The 21,296-nt window shown below is 36.5% G+C and overlaps 1 protein-coding gene across 1 annotated transcript in view; it reads right to left on the bottom strand.

Moving 5' to 3' along the window:
* The window catches only part of Mhcl (Myosin heavy chain-like), a 719,798-nt gene that overhangs the window by 360,308 nt on the left and 338,194 nt on the right, over positions 1–21,296 (bottom strand). The window contains exons 18-19 of the mRNA XM_090414205.1: positions 18,914–19,042; positions 11,499–11,642 (exon numbers count right to left, since the gene is read on the bottom strand). Coding sequence (XP_090270331.1) covers positions 11,499–11,642; positions 18,914–19,042 — 273 coding nt within the window. The remainder of the gene's footprint in view (positions 1–11,498; positions 11,643–18,913; positions 19,043–21,296) is intronic.

The following is a 21,296-nucleotide window of genomic DNA, read 5'->3' as shown; positions in this document are numbered from 1 at the left end:
TCAAGCTTGAACTGCAAAAAAAGAAAATGTTATGGAGAATTTACAAGGAGAAGGGCGATCAGAACACCCATGAGCAGTACAAGGCTCAAGCTAGGAAGGTTACCAGCATAGTAAGAAAAGCTAAATCAGATTATGAGAAGACCTTAGCCAAAGAGATCAAGGGTAATCCCAAAGAGTTCTTCCGCTATGTGGCAAGTAAGAGGAAGAATGACTTCGGAAGGATAACCTTAGTGGGTGCTGATGGTATTGAGGTGACAAAATCAGATGTAATAGTCGAGTTACTGAGTGATCACTTCTCAAAAGTCTATCACCCAAGTGAGGATATCTCTATACCTATAGCAATACCTAATGTGAGAATTGAAGCTAAAGAATCAGAAGTATTAAATATATTGCAAAACTTAAATGCAAACACTGCGGTAGGCTTAGATGGAATATCAGCTCGGGTGTTGCGTGAATGTGCAAATGAATTGTCAACCCCTCTTACCTGGATATTTAATTTAAGTTTGAACTCTGGTATGGTCCCTAGGGAGTGGAAGTTAGGCAAAGTGGTTCCTTTGCATAAGGGTGGCTCTAAAACTGCGGTATTGAATTACAGACCAATCACCATCTCAGGAGTAGTGGTAAAAGTATTGGAAAAGTTGGTTAAAGACAAAATTCAAGAATGGGTGGATCAGGATATGATACTCTATAGAGGCCAACATGGTTTTGTTAAAGGTAGATCCTGCCTTAGCAATCTATTAACTATTCATAATAGAATAACATCAGAGTTGGACAAAGGAACTGGCTACACAGTGGTACTTCTGGATTTTGCTAAGGCTTTTGACAGGATACCCCATAGAACACTGTTACGCAAATTGGAGCAGATGGGAATGGATATTAAATTGGTGATATGGATAGGAGAATGGCTCAGGGAGAGATACCATAAGGTGGTGTATGGAGGAGCCGAGTCCAGAATGAGGCAGGTGACCAGTGGTGTGCCTCAGGGCTCTGTGCTTGGGCCAATGTTGTTTAATTTGTATATAAATGATATAGGAAACGGCTTAAAGGGAGATATTCAGTTGTTTGCTGATGATGCAAAGTTGTGTAGTGCAATAAAAAATCAAGCTGATGTTGAAAGTTTGCAGGAGGATTTAAATAAGCTGGTAAAATGGGCAAAAGAAAATGGATGTCAGTTCAATGTGGAAAAGTGTAAAGTCATGCATTTTGGGATTAAAAGATTACCAGCTGTGTACTACATCGATGGAAAGGTACTCCAAGAGATTGATGAGGCTAGGGACTTAGGGGTATTGGTAGATAGGGAGATGAAGTTCAGAGGACACATTGCTAAGGTGTCCAAGATTGCACATAGGATTACTTGGTTGTTGAGGAACACACTGACATCCAGAGATAAAGAGGTTATTATTCCCCTTTATAAAGCATTGATACTTCCACATTTGGATTACTGTGCTCAGGTCTGGTCACCTGGATTCCTTGGAGATGAGGAGGCCGTGGAGAGGGTTCAGAGAAGAGTGACCAAGTTGGTGAGTGATATAAAAAATGCTCCCTACATTGATAGATTGAGAGCTTGTGGATTGCAGAGGTTGGTTGATAGGCGAAGAAGAGGGGATATGATAGAAACATTCAAATTACTAAAAGGTTTTTATAGGATTGATGCAGGGGAAATGTTTCAGCTGTGTGATAGTGATGGAAGAACAAGAGGTCATCTCTGGAAATTAAAGAAGAGTGTGGTTAACAAAGGTGTCAGAACAAGGTTTTTTGCCTGGAGGGTGGTGAATGAGTGGAATTCATTGCCTGACTTTGTTGTGAGCTCTTCATCTGTAAATGAATTCAAGAAGAGATATGACAGATATTGTTTTGCTAGTTTGGGTCTCCCGCGATGAGTCTACTGACTCCATGGAGATACCCGTAATAATAATAATAATACATTCCCATGGTTGGATTGTTTCCGGTATTCCAGTCCAAATATATGCACCGAACATATCACCAAAGTAATCTTCACTGGCATGAAAACATACATTCCCCACACTACTCTGAATTGCTGTCCCCTAACTAAACCCTGGTTATCCAAAAGATGTGCCAAGGCAGTACAAATGAAAAATCAGGCATACCATAATGGCTCAAATCAAGAACCCCATCCTACTGCAATGCCTATACTGAAGCCCAAAACAGATGCAAAAAAAAATTATCAATGCTTCTAAAACAGAATTTGAATGGGCAAACAGCTTGCAGCCTGTCCAAATGGCAGCCATGACTTTTGGTCTCTTGTCAAGGCAATTGGTCATAATTTTTGCCCTACACTACTCCCACCGCTATCATACCCAGATGGCATTGCAACATCACCCACAGAAAAAGCTAACCTCCTGGCTTCACACTTTGCCTCCAATGCACACATAACTGACAATGGAAAATGCCCTCCAGTCATTCCAACTGCCCAACATGCAATGCCCCCCTGCATCCTTTTACCAAAAAGATATTATAAACCTGTTGTCTAAATTAGACACAAAAAAGTCTCCTAGCCCTGATTGCATTCCTCCAATTGTCCTGAAAGTCTGCACAACAGAACTGACTCCTATCCTATGCCGTCTGTACATACTCTCTTACTTCACTGGTATATATATCCCAAAGCTTGGAAACTGGCCCACATTCAACCCATTCCTATAAAGGGTGACAAATCACTGCCATCTAACTACAGCCCTATCTCACTTCAGTCCTATCTAAAGTGATGGAGAAAACCATCAACTCTCAACTCCTACTCTACCTTGAAGGTGCCCAACTATTAAGCGAAGGATTCCGTCGAAGCCGATCAACAGGAGATCTACTCTCATACATCACCCATCACTGGACAAATGCCATGGAGAAATTCGCCGAATCCCAAGTAGTTGCACTTGATATCTCTAAAGCCTTTGACTGAGTCTGGCACAAAGGCTTACTAAGCAAACTCCCATCATTTGGACTGTCTCAGGACTTCTGCAAATGGATTGCCAGCTTCCTATCTGGACGAACACTATGTGTGATGGTAGATGGCTCCCTATCCTCTCACCATCCATCTAATGTCGGGGTTCCACAAGGTTCAGTTCTCTCACCGACCTACTTCAGTTGACCTCTAACCCAATTCACAGTTTTGCAGATGACAGAACATTACACTCCTCCCTCTCATTTGACAAACCCTACTCTACACAACTCATTTTAACCCACAGAACATCAACCACCACTGCCCTTAATTCTGACCTCCAAGCCATCCTCCAATGGGGCTCAGATAACCTCGTCAACTTCAATGCTAGTAAAACCCAATTCTGTCTTATTTCTCACAAAAAAGAACCATTTTCCCCAAACATTGTTTTTGGTAACACTCAAATTCCCAGCAAGATGAGATCTCTTTTCTCGAAATTACCCTGACACCAAGCCTCTCCTGGCATAAACACATCACAACCATTGCATCCTCAGCTTCCAAAAAACTAGGTTTTCTCTTTCGCTCAAGATGCTACTTCACCTCTAAACAGCTATTAACATTATACAAATCTCAAATCCACCCAGCTATTGAATACTGCTCTCATATTTGGAGTGGGGCTCCTAAAAGCTCCCTCAAAATGCTTGACTCAATACAGAGGAGAGCAATTAGATTGATAAATGACCCATCTCTCCCCAACTCACTTTCACATAGATGCTTGGTCTCTGCGATTTGTATATTCTATAAACATTTCCATGGAAAATGTTCATCCAAAACAGCATCAATAATTCCCCCACTCTGTATTAAGCCCATTGAAATACGTACAGCTGCCGCCAAACATCCTTTCACAGTACACCTTGAAACCCACAGAATAAGTTTCTTTTCCTCCTCCTTCATCCCCGCTACTGCGGTACTGTGGAATAGTCTTTCCCTTGACGTATTTACCAATGAATACAACATACAGGCTTTTAAATCAAATGTAAACAAGTTTCTCCTTTCCCAACCCATTACCCATATATGGTACTAACATACTATAGGTTGACCAGCCAACTTCTCGTATATGAGCACAACATGAAAAAAAAAAAAAAAGATAGTGATCCGTCCCATAATGCATAGCATTATACATGTCTACAAGGATATGTGCTTTGCATTATGGGATACTAAGGAAAGTGATGTGAAGTCATTAGCTTCTATATATGAGTTGCCCCAGACCTGAAAATACTTCATGCACAAACTTTGTTTGGTTATTACACTTGGATAAAAGATTAAACCAACTATATAATTTCTTAGCATCTTTAATTTACTGTTACCATCTTGGTCACTTGCTTCTGAATCCTCTCTACCTCTTCCTTATTGCCAAAAAACCCTGGTGACAAAATCTGTGTGCACTAGTCAAGATGGGGTCATATCAAGGCTTGATAAAGAGGAATAAATAACCTGCTTCTGTCTACTCGTCAAAGTATTCTTCAGTAACCAAGTAATTTGATAAGCTCTCTAAACTTTAACTCCCTATCCACTAACACTCCCAAATCTCTGGCTTTGTCAATTTCCTGGACAACAGTTTCATTAATGTGGTATATGGCAGGTAATCTTTTAATTCCCCAAATGCATAACCTTACACATTGTTTTACACATGTGCTGCAGTTTACTTGCAGCACATGTGTAAGAATTCAATGTGGTATCCTGTCAAAGGGCTTTGCAAGGTCCAGCAGTATCGTATCACTGAATTATCGTATCACTGAATCCATAACCCATTACACCTATCCCATTACAAAACTTGTTATCCCAATGCAGTATCCCATTTCTGTCTACCCATTCCTGTATTTTGCTCTTGACCAACTTGTCCAGTACCTTGACAACAACTTCTGATCATTCGGTAATTTGCTACATCTGTCTTGGGGCACCTTTATGAAATGGAACTAAGTTATTTCCCCCTTTTTTCATACCCTTGCGACTAACCTAGAGGAGACTTAGATAAAAAAATGTGGTTAAGAGCACTCGTTGTTGCAATATCTCCACCTGGATGATATAAGTGAACACTTGCAAAGTGTTTACTTAGTAATTCTACCATTTTGACTGATTCAGTTACCTCCCTACCATCAGCATTCATTAAAATCATTCTGCCATAAACCTTTTACTTGCAGCCTACTACTATTTTGACTGATTCAGTTACCTCCCTACTATCGGCATTCATCAAAATCATTCTACCATAAACATTCTTCCTTTTGCTTGCAGCCTATTGAAAGAACTGTTTGGGATTATCTTTGTCCTGCAATTACCTTTCATACTCTGCTTTTGTCTTTTTTTTACCACACACACACACAAGTAACATATATGTTTTATATATATATAGTTAGGATTTATGAGCTCATTGAATTTTGTAATGTAGCAGAAGTATAAGCATTTGTTAGGATATTTGTGGAAAATTTTAAATAAGAAATTATATTTTTGTTTAATGCTTTATCCAAGCATAAGCAAAGTTTGTATGTGAAGTATCTTCAAGATTAGACCTACTTGTATATAAAGGGCTGTTAACTTCACATTGATTGTCTCAGTATGAAGTGATATATCTTCATATAATAAGGCGATACAGATTTCTTACTACTTGTATATGGAAAATATGTGATTTACATTAAGATTAATTCAATCTTGGTATCTTCCTGATTCAGGTTCCCACTGACTAGAGCTCAGTAAAGGTCAAAACTGGTCTGGGTAATGTTCCTTCGCATGATGCAGTGCAACATATACAAGGAAGTGAGTTTAGCTAATATTATTATTATTATTATTTGACACCTCCAGGGAGTCCTAAGACTCATCGAGGGAGGACACCTACTCTGCATCTCTCCATCTCCACCACTTAACCTCATCCACAAACCGCCTCATCTACACCAACACCATCTATTGTCCACTATCACCACTATTATTTTCACAGACAATGACAAACATCCATGCTCACGGCAGCATTTTAACCCGCAGTCTTTTGGCTGGAGAGCGGATACGCTAACCACTCGGCCAAGGTAACTGATACGAAGTCAACAGCCTCTACATGCAAGTAGTGTAGTCATGAAGATAGTTTGTTTTCTCATGCTTCGATAAAGAATTAAACAAGAATTTCTTGTCAAGTGTAATTTGCAGTTGTTAGGATATAACAAAACAAGATGGCTTGCACTGATGGGAACCACTGAAAGAATTCTGAAAATACAGGATTGAAAAATTACTTTCTCAACCAAGACAAATATCCAAAATATTAAACAGTTTTTCTGAAAATTCCTATTTGATAGTATTGTTGTACTTTGTTCACAGCTAAACTTCCACATCTCAGGCATTGCTAAAATCAAGGGTTAGAATGCATCTGCATTGAGGTGTCAAAGTTGTTTAAAGGAAAATCTTGTATCTATGAAAAATAACATTATTTCTGCCTCATTCTGTGCTGTTATGAACCTTTCAACAGCAATATATCCAGCTTAACACTGCCACTCATATGAAGACCATCTCCAATAATCGCTAATGGGGAGAATATGCAATTCACAGTCTCTCCCTGTCAAGTATGGGTCTCTAGGTATGACTAAAATACTTAGATACACATAACCTTCACCATTTTGAAGGTACATCAATTAAAACAGTGTTGTAGCAGGCCAGCCGCCAGTTTGGGCCCAAGCCTGACAGTTATAAATCATGAGGCTTCCCAATCAACTAGTGCATAATCAGGTTGTGTAATCATGGCATGGATACACTGTCAAGGCTACATCATTGCATGGAGACTGGTTTCTCTCTGTATGATATCATGTCCAAGAGTCTATCTTCTCTCACTGCACCTCTCTACTATATCATTCCAGCTAATCAAACTTACAAAGACTCTCACAAATAATAACAGTGCCGCTGCAGCAAAAGTGAATCTCCCTTATAAACCAGTTGCATGAAAATCACATAACTAGTCACAACATACAAACCATGCCAGAATCTCTTCACTAAAAACTCATTTTCACATCAACTTTAGTAACATCCAGGCATTAACACAAATATAAATGATGTTCACCATCACTTGCAGTCTTCCAGACCAGACATATTATTCCTGACAGAAACCCAGATCACAGCTAGATGTAGTACTGTCCACCTCTAGTGCCAAATTACACACTTCATGATTCTTTTCACTACAAGAGTGGAATCTGTGCCTTTCTGAAATCTGCCACAGCCTGCCAGAGAATGGCTAATTTAGAATTCCCTGCTTTTGATATTTTGTGGCTTAAAGTTTCCTTTCCCCATTTAGTAACATTAGTTCTTGCATTTTCCAGTCTCAAAACACTGACAACCACTCAGATATCTTCACATTCCTTACCATAAAACTTGACCACCCGCAATCCAGCTAACCAAATAGTGAGGTCATCTTCCTGGGTGACCGCAATGTAAACAATTCTAACTGACTCCCCTCTCCTCCAACACCACCGACCAAACAGGAAGAGAATCAGAAGTCTATGCTATATATGTAATGACCTAACATATATTGTACATCTACCCACTGGAATTTCCGATAACCATCTTCATTCTCCAACTCTGGATCTCTTTTTGACCAGGTCTCCTTACAGATACACTGTAGAGGTCACCTCTCCTATTGGCAACTTGGCCACAATCTTGTATAAGTCACCTCTCTCACAGAATGCCCCTCCTCCAATCATTCCTGACCTTGCATCCTGTGGCACTACAAAGGAGCCAATTGGGGTGATCTCTGGGATTTCTATTGCTTCCCCTCACCTGACTAACACCTGCTGCAAACAAGTCACAGAAATTATTGTCATTAGTATGAAGGCCTTCATTCCCAATTCAATCCATAATTCTCATCTGTTTTCCAAGACCTGATTCAACTAAAAATGTATAAAAGCAGTCAAAGAAAACAATTCAGCTTACCACATGTGGCTCTCATTGAGAACTCCAACTTCATACTCTGCCTATACCAAAGCAAGTAACATATGCAAATCAGTTATCAGCAGATCCAAATCCGGTCCCTTGCTAAGGCAACTGGGCACATATTCTGCTCACCTGCACTTCCACCTATCTCATCCTTATGTAACCACTGTTGTTTACCCACAGAAAAAGTTGACTTGCTGGAGTCACACTTTTCCTCAAATTCCTGCATAGATGATGGGAAATCACCTCCTATCATACCAGAATCCAAACACTGTATGGCCTCCTATAGTTTTTCAACAAAAAAAGTCATCAGAAAACTACTAAATAACTTGGATACTAAAAAGTCTTCTGGTCCCGATGGTATCCCTCCAATTTTTCTCCTACATTGTACTCCAGAGATAACACCTGCCCTGCATCATCTCTATGAATATATTATACATATTTGGTACTTATTCCAATGCATGAAAGCAATCTCATATACATCCTATTCCAAAAAAGGGTGACAGAAGTATATTATTACACTACCAACCAACTTCCATCACCTCTGTCCTGTCTAAAATAATGGAGAAAGTCATTAATAGCCAACTCCTCCAGTACTTAAAAGTCCATCGTGACTACTTGTATATGGAAATATGACTTCTGCATTACCGATGCCTCAACTTTATTTAGGTATCATCAGTGGGAGCCAGACGATACCTAAATAAAGTTGAGGTATCGATCTAGATTGAAACGCTTGCCATAATGCATAGCATTATCCATATCCAAAAGGATATGTGCATTGCATTATGGATACTAAGGCAAATGATGTGAAGTCATCAGCCTCTGTATACAAGTAGCCCAGTTGTGAAATGATTTCGGATGCAAACTTTTTTTGCTTACCAAGAATATAATTTCTTGGCATCTTTAATTTATAGTAATAACTGAGCGAAAAAAAACTTTCAACACTCCTCATATCATTCTAATTTCAAAGTAATAATTTGTACATAATCACCTTATCAAACTCCTCATTCAAATCACATTCTCTCCTGACATCTCATTTCCGGACCTGCAAGTTATCCACATAATCTAAAAGAATACATGTAACACACTTAACAATATGACTACAGCTGAAGTGCATATCTATCCATCAGAGACAAAGCAGCTGTCATCTTAATTACCATAGTGGTCAACAAATGCTGGTCTATTCCTGAATAATTTATAACGAAACAAAAAATAAACACACACACTTCATTCAGCACACAACTCCTATAACAATTGTTATGCAACACAAACACATCAAGGCTCATAAATAATTAATCAAAAAGTTATTTGAGAGCAGCCTTCCAAATGACTTTTCCCTTATGACTTTTTAAAAAAAAAATTAAATTAATTTAGTGATTCTAATGTATTTTAAGCATCAAATCCAAATATGGAACCCAAAACATCACATAAAACTGACTGTACCATTTTTGGAATATTTTATCATGAATTAGAAAGAATACTGATTTTAATTTTATTCTAATAGAATACTAATTTTCAATTATTGTCACCTAACCATCCTTTTGTAGCAGGAGTTACACAAGGCATATATAAGCAGTAGTTTGAAAATGAATACTATAACAAATTCTGAAAGAAATCTGAATTCATCTTTTCTCAACTGCTCATTTTTGAATTCATTATGCTGTAAAACATGCATGAACTGCATCTTTTACAGCATAATGTGTGTGTGATTCAATTATAAATGTTAAACAGTGACTATCACTTGTTCAGTTAGAGCTGTAAACTTTCAGTAATCAAGGGAACAAGATAAAAGTGGCTCATTATTGTTACCCAATTGTAATGTTAATTAAGTCTCAATAAACTCAAAGGAAGTAAAAGGTTTCAGAAGTCACAGACTGATTTTTGGGAGTGACAATGATATGGAGGATACAGCAAAAAGACCACGTAACATATTGTTACCTGCGTTAATTAATGTATCCGAGTTTCCTATGAAAAATAACATTTATGTCACACTCAAACCTCACTCTTTTGATCTTCCACTCTCATTCTACCATCACATCAAGATAACATAGCAGTGAAAGATGAGTCTTCTGCTTTCATCATCATCATCAAGTTCTCAAACTTCAACCAACTGAATATAAGGAATTAGATAATCAAGTTAGAAATTTGAATTTGTCTAAATTCAAATTTAGTTCCAGGATGAAAAACTTCTGTTTCAGGAACAAATAGTTTTTTTTTTCTTTTAAAGAGAAAAAAATGGAGTTCGTGAGCAGAATGAGTGACTGACATTTCTCTTGCAGATTCTTTCAAAACAAGCTTAAATGTAATTTTGTTGAATAATAATTATTATTATCATCACACCCTTCATGGAGTCAGGAAACTCATCATGGAAGGTTCATACAACTGACAACATATTTATCATACAAGATCTTAAAATCCATAACACTTCCAGCATTTACAATGGATTCTGATAATATGTTCCACTCACCCACTCCTCACATCCTTCTTTTCACACCTTTACACAACTAGAAGTTATGAAAAGGTGTGGTGAAGGGTCAATTCTTGTTCCTCCTCCCCCCTCACCTTCTACTCTTTTGATAATTACTCTGTATTAATCCAATAAAATCCCCCTACTAATTTTAACATTGTTATCATATCACCTCTTTTCTTCCTATCCACCAAACTATGTAATCCACATTCCTTTAATCTCTCTCTTCATTCCAAAGCCTTGATAGTGTCTTAGTTGCTCACCTCTGGACCCAATAATAATAGTGATCTAATATAATAATAACAACAGGAAATCTTCTTACTGCATGCACCCAAAGTAAATATTCCTGATATCAGCTAATATAAATTTAAAATTTTTAAATTTTATTTCCTAAAATACATGGAATCCACCTGTTTGGATTCTGTAATTGTACTTATGGGATTATACCAATCACATGAAGTGCAAAAGATGAAAATATTAAGTTTTTGGTTAACTCTCACTACAGCCAACTCTGTTATAGCAAACTATTCATAGGGACCTTATGAGTTCTTTATAGGGAAAGCCAGCTGTATTTGTCAGATTTATAATAAATACATTTGGTACAAAGTGTACAGTCGCTGCAATCATCTAACTGTAAGCAATGGAAGAAATTTACTGAAGGAAAGATAATCAGGGAATTGATTTACAGAAGAAAATTATAGGAGACATAGTAACTAAACTAAACTAAACTGTATAGTGAGAGCTCAGTAGAAAATGATTTAGTAGAAAGAAAGTGCTCTGGTGTGTGTGTGTGGGGGGGGGAATTACAAGCTGTACATTAGATCAAGTGAGTACTGCTTAGGGAACATGAGAGAGGTTGTTTCAGAGGACAGTAAGATGGAATGAAGAGGGAGGGTGAGAAGCTAGTTCAGGGTTACTTTTAGATTGACCTGATGTTTTTATAGGTTCAGAAGAAAATGGAGGAATAATGAAAAAAAAAAGTCCTTGAAATCGCCTACAGAAAAGACATTAAGCAAAACACATTTGTGTTGACAAATGATAAAGAAAACTGAAGTAACATAATCATCATATATTGCAATATAACTAAAAAAAAAATCTGTACATGAAGCCGTCTTACTGAGCTCAATAAAACTACAAAGCAAATGTGACATACATGTTAAACTCAAAATAATGTCAACTCACTGTTTTTGTGCGCAACTCTTCTTCTGTTCTATGGACATTAAGTAATGGTAGAATCTTAATATATAAACGCCACCAAGGCCAACTGTGTATGCCTAGAAACTTTCGAACATTTCTCTGGATGCAGCGAATTGCCATGTCTTGGACCTAGAATGAAAAAACAACATATTTGTATTCTATATTTGACTTGAGTATCTACAATATTTCTGTTCCCCAACCTAAAGATACATCTACAGTGATATTTTCCAAGCAGTAATTTTGACAAAATCAAATAACACATGAGAAGCATTTTATATAAGCAATTAGACCTAATAATGACCATGAAGCACAATAAGATATACTTAGATCTTTTCAATAGTATAGTCCGCACGGTTAGCCTAGTGGCTATGCGCTTTGCAACCATATGCCTGGGGAAGGAGTGTCCTAGGTTCGATTCCCGTCAGTGACGTGAGGAGCTGAAGGATCTTCCTCAGCCATAGCCAAGTTAGCCAGTCTTGGGCGTGGACAGCAAGGTTTTTTCCTCAGTTTATTCTGGGGTTTTTCATCCTGCAAAGTAGGCAAACTGGCCTTGAGAACTTAACACTACAAGCCATAGGATATACCGGGGCATAGGGCTGACCACCTTATTCTGTAAACGGATTGAGGTCCGATGATCAATGGACCCTCGACACCGCAAAGTAAAAGAGAGTATAAAGAAGAAGAAGAATAATAGTATAGTTGACTCTCACTCTAACAAACACCATTAAACTCATTCACTAGAACAAAGTATACCGAAAATTCCAGAACAAAATCCCATATGCATATTACATGCTGCTGCTGTGGTCCCTAAAAGTTATCCATAGTGAGGATATCCATATTTTACAATAACTATAGATAGGCAGAAAACCATAAGAGGGCAGTAATGGTAAGACCTAAACAAACAAACACTCTGGAAATGTGAAGGATGACTACATCAGTTTCACAAAAACATTTCCATAACTTGTATACAGAGGTGGTTGTCAGGATCTGCTACAGATCATGAGCAGTGGAATCCACTGGTGATCTGATTATTTGGGAGATCTACAAGTGGTGAATAAGTTAAATGATGATGACTTTCTCTATTATGTTTGAGAGCTCAGAGGTGAGGGATAACGAGATAATAGTCTGATGGCAGACTTTTATTTCTCTTTTTTGGAACACATTTTCTGCCTATCTATGGAGAGATAGCAAATGAGTAAGAAAGTTTGTACAGATGATACAGGATGGATGTTAATTCCAGAGACCAGTTTTGAGCATAGCTGGGGAACTATGCTCATACAATCAGTACCAGACAACTTAAATATCCAAACTATTCAGAATTCTTCTAATGTTCTTCTGATGAAAGACCTAAGGAAGTATACAGTGAGATGTACTTGGTAAGATGGGATCTTCTATACAGGAATTGGAAGAGAAGAATAATTCCAAGAGATAAGCTTCATCTTTGGATGATGTAATGACAGTACCAGCTGCATATGAGAAAGATATGGAGACATGGAAGTGCAGAAGTTGCACTTGATGGCATTGGTAATGGACAAGAAGGCCATGAATTTTAGCAGGAGGCAAGCTTTCTGCACTTGGCTCTTTCAAAATCTCATTCAGGATTTTGTTTGCTGATAGTTTTCTTTCTTTCTTTTTTTTTTCCATTCTTACTAGAATATGAGAAATATAAGACCTTCATTCCCATTCCACTCCAACCCATATTTTTCAACAGGAGGACAGTTTTTTTGCACCTGGCTCTTTTAAAGTTTCATTTAGTTTTGCTGATGTTCTTTATTAGCCACTGCAAATAGGTTGAGCACGAAATTTGCATTTTAGTCTTGAGCCACTTGTGACAGGCCAGATTCTTTTCCTGGACAGCTTACCAAACCTTTTGAAAAACAGGAATCTGAATACCAGTTCAGAGTTTTGAGTGAAATGAAGGTCTTCATTCAAGTAAGAATTATTTCAGTTATCTGGTCAGAGCAGAATTAAAAGAATGAAAAGAATAAGCTAGCTCATGGAAAAAAAGAGAAAGACATTACAGAGATTATTCCATTTGGCGCTGCTGTACAGCCAAAGACTAGAGTGGTTATTCTGATAACCACTGGCCTTTTTAGAAAATGACTATTCACTTGGAAAGTGGGAAGTTATTGATATTATTTTTTAAAACTTGCAAGGTTGAGTGTAGAAATGGAAGTAGGAATGATGAAAAGTGCAGTTTGCAAAGTTGAGGTGAACTTCATTGTTGTTGCAGTTGCCAGTTAGGGTTCTTTAGAAATAACTGGTTGTGTTCAGAACACTAAATGTGGTGCTGATATCATGAATGTTGGTGAAGTGGATACAGAAGTATATTTTTAAGTGGTTTTTTTTTAATGAATTATCTTTATTAAAGTTTTCCATTTTTCTCCTATTTCTTCATTGATTTAGCTTATTTTAGGTACTCTGTTAATTAATTGATATAGTATTCTAATGCTATCTTTTTTGTAATAGATATACTTCGTATATGTGTTCTATTTCTTGATTTTTCTTATTTGCATCCTTTCTCCATTTTGTTAGTATTTCTATTTTAGAAACCACTAAGTAATGATCTGAAAAAATTTCATTTCCTCTGTAAACATGTACATCCCTTACATGTGGAACTAATTTCTAATTAGTAATAATATGATCACTATTAGATTTTATTCTTCTGCAATTCCAAATATATTTATTTATATTCTTATTTTTTTGTTTTTTGAAAAAAGTATTAGTTATTTTAAAATTATTGAAATTACTAAAGTCTAATAGTTATTGACTATTTTTATTCATGAAAAGTTCTCCATATTTTCTTAAGACATCTGGGATTGGATTATTTCCAACTCTAGCATTAAAATCTCCTACTATTAATATATAGTCATTTTTATTACATTTATTTAACCATTTTTGTAGTTCTTCATAAAATTATTCAGAGCCCTGTTTTCTACCTTCTTCAGGGGCATATACTTCTATGATATTTAAGTAGCTTCTATTCGTTTTTAATTTAATTGTTATAATTTGATTATTTACAAAATTGTAAATGATCATTTACAAAATAGTACTTTTGTATTCTTTTTTTTCCCCATTTATTAACAATTAAAATGGCACTCCACTAGAAGTGCTGACATTTTACTATATAACATTTCTTCACTATATAACATTTTACTATGTTATATAGTGAAGTTCCACTTCACTATATAACATAGTAAAACCATCTATATATTCTTTATCCTTTAATTTCTTTTTTTTGTTTCTGTTATCATGACTATATTAATATTTTTAGTTGTTTGGTTTTAGTTGATAAACTTTGTATACTTGTTCTATTTCTTGTTTTCTCCTATTTACTTCCTTTCTCCATTTTGTTAGTATTTCTATTTTAGAAACTAAATAACGATCTGAAGTTTTAGTTATTTGGGATTACGGCTAAAGCAGCTAAGGTTATGAGGCCTATGTAAAGTGTACATGTTCTGGCTGGGTTATCTGCTTTTTCAGGATGAAAAATCCTGCCATTTCCATATAAGCCCTTTAATGGAAAAATCCTCATCATGGTCTTTCTGATTAAAGGGAATCGTTAATGCTAACTAAGCTATGTTGGATCCCCAGAAATCGAGACTCCTTGTGTAGGAGACATTCACGTGTCTTTCACACTTATACTGCATACCAATATTCTATGTTTCTGATAACACCAATTAAAAAAAAAAAACCACTATCAAAAATAACAAACAAAAAATATATAAAAATTACCAAAAATACAATAAAAAGCATAACAACAAAAATATAATAAATTAATTCCACAAAATCAAAAAAACACTTTAACATCCACTAATTTTATGCCATCAACTCAAATTGTCAAACTACATAAAACCTGATCTGTTATTTCTTAAAACCTCAACTGGCAACCTCAAAAATACTGTCTGCTTCAGCTATCTAAAGGACATTACACGATTCCATCTATAAGAGCAATACATGTCCATTAATAAGATCTGACATCCCATGACAAGCTTTTCTAAAAACTTAAAAATCCCATCTTTATGATCTACTATGGCTTAAAATTTTCTTGCTACTCTTGCTTTGTTGCTTTCATTTCTAATTCTCTGCTCTCCAAATTCTGATAACCACTCTGACTTCTTTTGGAGATTTTATAATTAAAACTGGATTCCCTTCTCTAACTTCACAGATCAGACTGGAAGAGATGCTGAAGCATTTGCTATTAAAAATGATTTAATACTAATTGTTCATCTACCTAAAATCACAGTGGATAACCTTTTTCATTCTCCCAATTCTCTGGATGTTTTCTTGGCCAGGTTTCTCACTCCTAATATACAGTAGATGTCAGATCTCATCTTGTTGGCTCCAGTCATGACCTTGTCCAAATTTCCTTTACTGCAAAATGACCTTCATTTCAACATTCTCAGCTGTGTCTTATGTTACTTCAGCATTGCCAGATGGAATCGACTCCATGACTGACCTTTATACTCAGTCTCAGCTGTGTTTGCCATGGGCAGACCTTCATGCCTTACTCCACTTGGACCTCCAGCTGATATACAAACACTGGTTCTCCAGCAAGTATGTAAGAGTAATTCAAAATAAAAATTTGACATGTAGCAAATGCCCATGGAATCTGTATGGACCCATTGTAGGTTGGCGATTTTTTTTTTTTTTTTTAAGGGAATTAGATGTAAAGAGTTGCTTCTTTGTTTGGGTGGCAGTCATGCCTTCTCTTCCGTCACCAAAACATGACTTCTGCTCTTATGCAGTTCCACCACTCTTGCATCTGGGTGATTCCACTGCCCTGAGATAGGATTAACTTCTTAGCATCAGTCTTCTCTAACAGCCCTGGATAGATGGCCAGGATACTATCATCTCAACAGGCAGAGGCAATATAGGATGAGCATCATTTCCAAAGTGCAAATCCTGAGCACAATCAAGGGAGATGCTAACCAGACAAATCAGGATACTGCTTCTTCTCCCATTGTCCCCGTGGTTTGCACTTTGGAAATGATGCTCATCCTATATTGCTACTGCCTATTGACGCTGTACTCACCATGTCCCTATTGCATCATGTTGGTCAATGAAACAATGAAAAGATCAACAGTGATCAGTTACTTCACTACTTGAGGGCCAGCCAATTGTTTAATCACCAGTGTGGATTCTAACATTCTCTTTTCACAGAAGATCTCTGGTAGACCTCCCCCATCCCTTTGAACACTGGTGCCGGAGAACTCAGAGTAATGTGTTTGGCTCTTGGTATTTCCAGAACATTGAATGGGATGAGGCACAGGGCTGTCTTGCTGGAATGCCACTTGTAGTCTACTTTCAGTCCTTTGCAAGTGAGCCACCAGTTTCCTTTCATTATTCACTACATCATGATGGGCAGCTTACTCTTTTCACATTTCTCTATGAGTGCTGGAGTACTTTCGCCCATTATCTTCCTTATGCCCTTACCTTGCTAACTACAACTCCTGCCGGTGGTTTTCCTGATGATATATTTCTATTCTTCATTCAGCAGGCCATAAAATACTCAGGGATAACCTAGTCGACTTCAGGACACTACCAAGGTGCAGTCCTATCTTGTTTCTCTTTGGGGAGATTTCACCCCATACCCTTACACTTTTCATGATATATGTATCTCCAGCTAAGATCAGATGGGCTGACATATGCTTCTAGACTTTGCTGTATCCATGGCCTCCTTGGTTCCAATGGGCTCTGTCTTCTTTAATTTATGACACTGCAGCTCCTGGCCCTGAATGAACCCCAAACTCAAAGACAATGTTATCATATTTTATGGGGTGCACTTGAATCTTCTGGAATGCTTGATCTGTCTAGGGGAGGAAAATCAAAAATGCACTCGCATGAAAATCTCTGAACAGTGCTTGGAACATTTTAACAAAAATAAAACTGATTTTGTCAGTCGATTTATTACTATGGATGAGATTCAGATTCACCATTACACACCAGAATCCAAACAGCAGTCAAAACAGTGGACAAAAGCTGGTTGCTCAGCACCAAAGAAGACAAAATTGGTTCCATCAGCAGGAAAGGTCATGGCATTGGTGTTTTGGGATGCTAAAGGAATTTTGATTATTAATTATTTTGAAAAGGGTAAAACAATAACCGAGAAATATTATTCTAATCTTTTAACCAGACTAGATGATAAAATTTGTGAGAAAAGACCTGGTTTGTAGAAGAAAAAAAATCATCCTTCATCAGGACAATGCACGTGCCCACAAAAGTGTTTTGGCAATGGTAAAATTAAGGGACTTGCACTATGAATTGTTGGAACATCCACCCTATTCCCCAGATTTGGCTCCCTCTGACTTCAATCCTTTCCCAAAACTAAAACTCTTCCACACTGGTCAGTGTTTTTCTTTGAATCAAGAGGTGATCATAGCTGTAGAGGGATATTTTGCAGATCATACTGAGAACTACTAAAGGAACAGGATAATGGCAGTAGAGCATCAATGGAATAAATGTATTAGTCTTAAGATAGATTATGTTGAAAAATAAAAATAATTTTGAAATTATAAATTCGTTTTTTCATTGTTAGGCCAAGAACTTTTCAGACCACTCTCGTATGTCAGCACTTCAACACTATCATAACTACTAACACTGCAGTCTTCTTTTGACTGGATCAATGCATTTAGTCTTCCTTTGGGTAATTTTCTGGCCATCTTTGCATCAAACATCTGTTTTGCTTCCTTTCCTCTCCCATTCTGCTCAAGTAACCAAACTACCTTAGATTAGCCCTGTTCACACATATTTGAATGCTAACAATGTGAAGTTCCTGCTACTATGTTCATTTTTATTATTGACAAATTAGTATTCAAAACTAGTATCCATATATTTACCAGCAAATGACTCCCATCTGTGAAGATTTACAGTTGCATTCTTTCTCATTAAATGAAATTTAGTGAAAAAGAATAAAACTATAGATCTTTAATTTAATTTCTCATCTGACAGATCAGATGGCTATCATCAGAAGAGAAGAATACAAGGGAAAAAACGGCTTCTTTCATAGATATGACAAATCTGGACTGGTAGGCCTTACTATGAAGAAAATTCACAAAATAAAATTAAAGAAAACATCCCTAATGCAAAGAAAAGATGTAAGATGTTAGTGCTATACTAGAATCTTTCATATTTCAATACCAATAATCAAAACCATATCATAGCAATGTTAACATCATTATTAGTGTTACAAATCCTTGATCCCAAATGTAAGCAGAGTTCACTGAACTTTATATATATAGTAACCATTAATAAAGCAACAGAACTCAAAGTGAAAATGTAAGCAGAGTTCACTGAACTTTATGTATATAGTAACCATTAATAAAGCAACAGAACTCAAAGTGAAACATATCAGGAATTAATAAACTGCGACACACACAGTATTTCGAAAAACAACTAACCTTAAGCTTGTTGAGATGACTTCTAGCAAGGTAACCTCGACAATGTGACTGGAAACGGATAATCATATCATTTAACTTCTCATCTCTCTGAATTTCCAACTGAACTAAAGTTCCTGCACGTAAGAATATCTGTAGGGGAAAAAAATTTGATTATGCAGCAAATAACTTGTCATGATAATTTCAATAGATGAAAATTTATGTAATTACCTTGCATATAATTAAGATGGTTCAACTGTAACCTTAATATGCCATATGAAATCTTAAAATACCTCATTTAATAAAAAAGTCAGATAAATATTTTATTTTGAGATAACATCACTTTCACCAATATAAAATTCTTTAAAAACATTATAACTTATACCTTTAAGTTATAGTGTTTGTAATTTATCACTGTTCATTCATGTTTCATTTCATTCTGAATTTAAATATCTATTTTTGCAATACACTACTATTCTGAATTTTAATTACGTCTCTTTTATACACATCCATCCATAAAAGGCTGTAATCCCTTCATAAGTAAGTAAGTACAGGAGCTATAGGCAAGAAAATTCTACAAACCACATTCTAAAGATAAAACATGGAACTTTTTTTAAAGTTACTTCAAGTTTCCAAATAAGCAGGATAGTGGCTGTGCATTGGGTGATGAAATTCATCTGCTACCTAGGCATTCACAAACGTTCATGTCTACAATGGGATTTGAACCAGTGGCCAACTGGTTAGAAAGTGAAAGTGCTACCCACTCAGCCACCCAGGCAATATGACTAGCCACAAAGAAATTAGAATAGGGATCCCAAATATGTTGGAAAAAAATACGGGACACTTATGACTGAGTGTGAAAGTTTAGTATGCACATCCACCACATATGCCAGTCTTACGAAATGATTCTAACTTTCCACGTGTGTGCATGGTAAGGTTTACTATGCACACTTTACTAAGTATAAGTTAACAAATAGTAAATCAAATTGTTTGGCTGCATATTTTCATTAAGTCACTTTAAGTTGTCTTCAAATGGTTTTTTACTTACTATTATAGATATAAAATAGATTGTTAATACGGTAATGCTCTTCTCACCCGACAATATTCTTATTAATCAATCAGTTATGCTCACTCTTGCAATACTTTTCTGAAGAATGAATTTCACTTAACAATTGTTTGTTTTTAAGAATCATGTCATGAAAAGCTACACAATCCTCACTGAAGAATGATTTTACAATAAGCATTGATTTTACAGTTTTTAATAATAGAACAGAAATTGTAACTCACAATTTTTTATTCAGTCTTGAACTCTAAAATACAGGACAAAAAGCTGTCCTGAAGAGTTTTCTTGGGACAATGGGACGCATTAGCCAAAAACGGGACGATCCCGTATTTTACGGAACGTCTGGTATCCCTAAATTAGAACCAACTGAACTTTTCCAATTACTGTGTGCATGTGATTTCCATATTTTGAATCATTCTAGTCTTATAATGATGACTGAATCACCTGGTTGTGAGACTTCTTTTTTAGGGACTTAAAGTGGCTTGAAAAAAGCTATGGCCCTCCAGAGTAGTGCTCCTAGATTACCTGACTCTTAGTCTATCCAACAGGTTTTTGTACACATTCAATAGGTTTCAGCCAGTATGAGTTTCAAATATATATATATATATATATATATCATGGGTGGGGAAACGTCTGGCCCACGGGCCATATAAGGCCTGCAAAATCATTTGGCTGGCCCTGCCAAGCAACTGCAGGTGGGACTCGAAATTCAATAAATCTAGGAGCTTTTTTTTCATAACAACATAATTTTATATTAAGTGAATCATAATAATGACGTAAATTTTGAGGGACAAACAAGGAACATCCATTACAGGACAGACAGTACACATACAAGTACATGATGGAAACAGACATGTATGCTTCTCATCAGCTGCCGCAAATGTTGGAACATATCCAACATTTGTACCATCGAGAGTCGATGGTACAAATGTTGGATATGTTCCAAATCCAAGATGCAGGATATTAGTACAGCGATCAAAGCAAAATAATCACGTTGCTGGTGACACACACGCTGGATAGTTATTAAAATTTAAGTGATGTGACATCCTACAAATGGCGACTACAAGAAAAGAAAAGTTGATACAAAGTGTGTCTTTTTCCAAGAGAAATGAACAAATGATTATTTTGACTTCAACAAGAAGTCAAAGACAAACCTGTCTGCCTAGTTTGTGGAAATGCATTAGCATTAATGAAAAAAAAAAGACAATCTGGAGCATCGTTACAGCTCAAAACATGCTAAACTCAATGAATTGGGAGGCCAAATGCATCTGGATAACATCAATGCTCTTCAGAGGAGTTTGGAATCACAACAAGCTGATTTCACTAGGTCTCATTGTGACAGAG

This window comes from Typopeltis vanoorti, chromosome 24 (genome assembly GCF_054136105.1).
Source record: "Typopeltis vanoorti isolate ZY-2024b chromosome 24, IOZ_Tvanoo_1.0, whole genome shotgun sequence".
Lineage (NCBI taxonomy): Eukaryota > Metazoa > Arthropoda > Arachnida > Uropygi > Thelyphonidae > Typopeltis > Typopeltis vanoorti.
The sequence above is the reverse complement of the archived record's forward strand: the minus strand, read 5'-3'. Positions and strand labels throughout refer to the sequence as shown.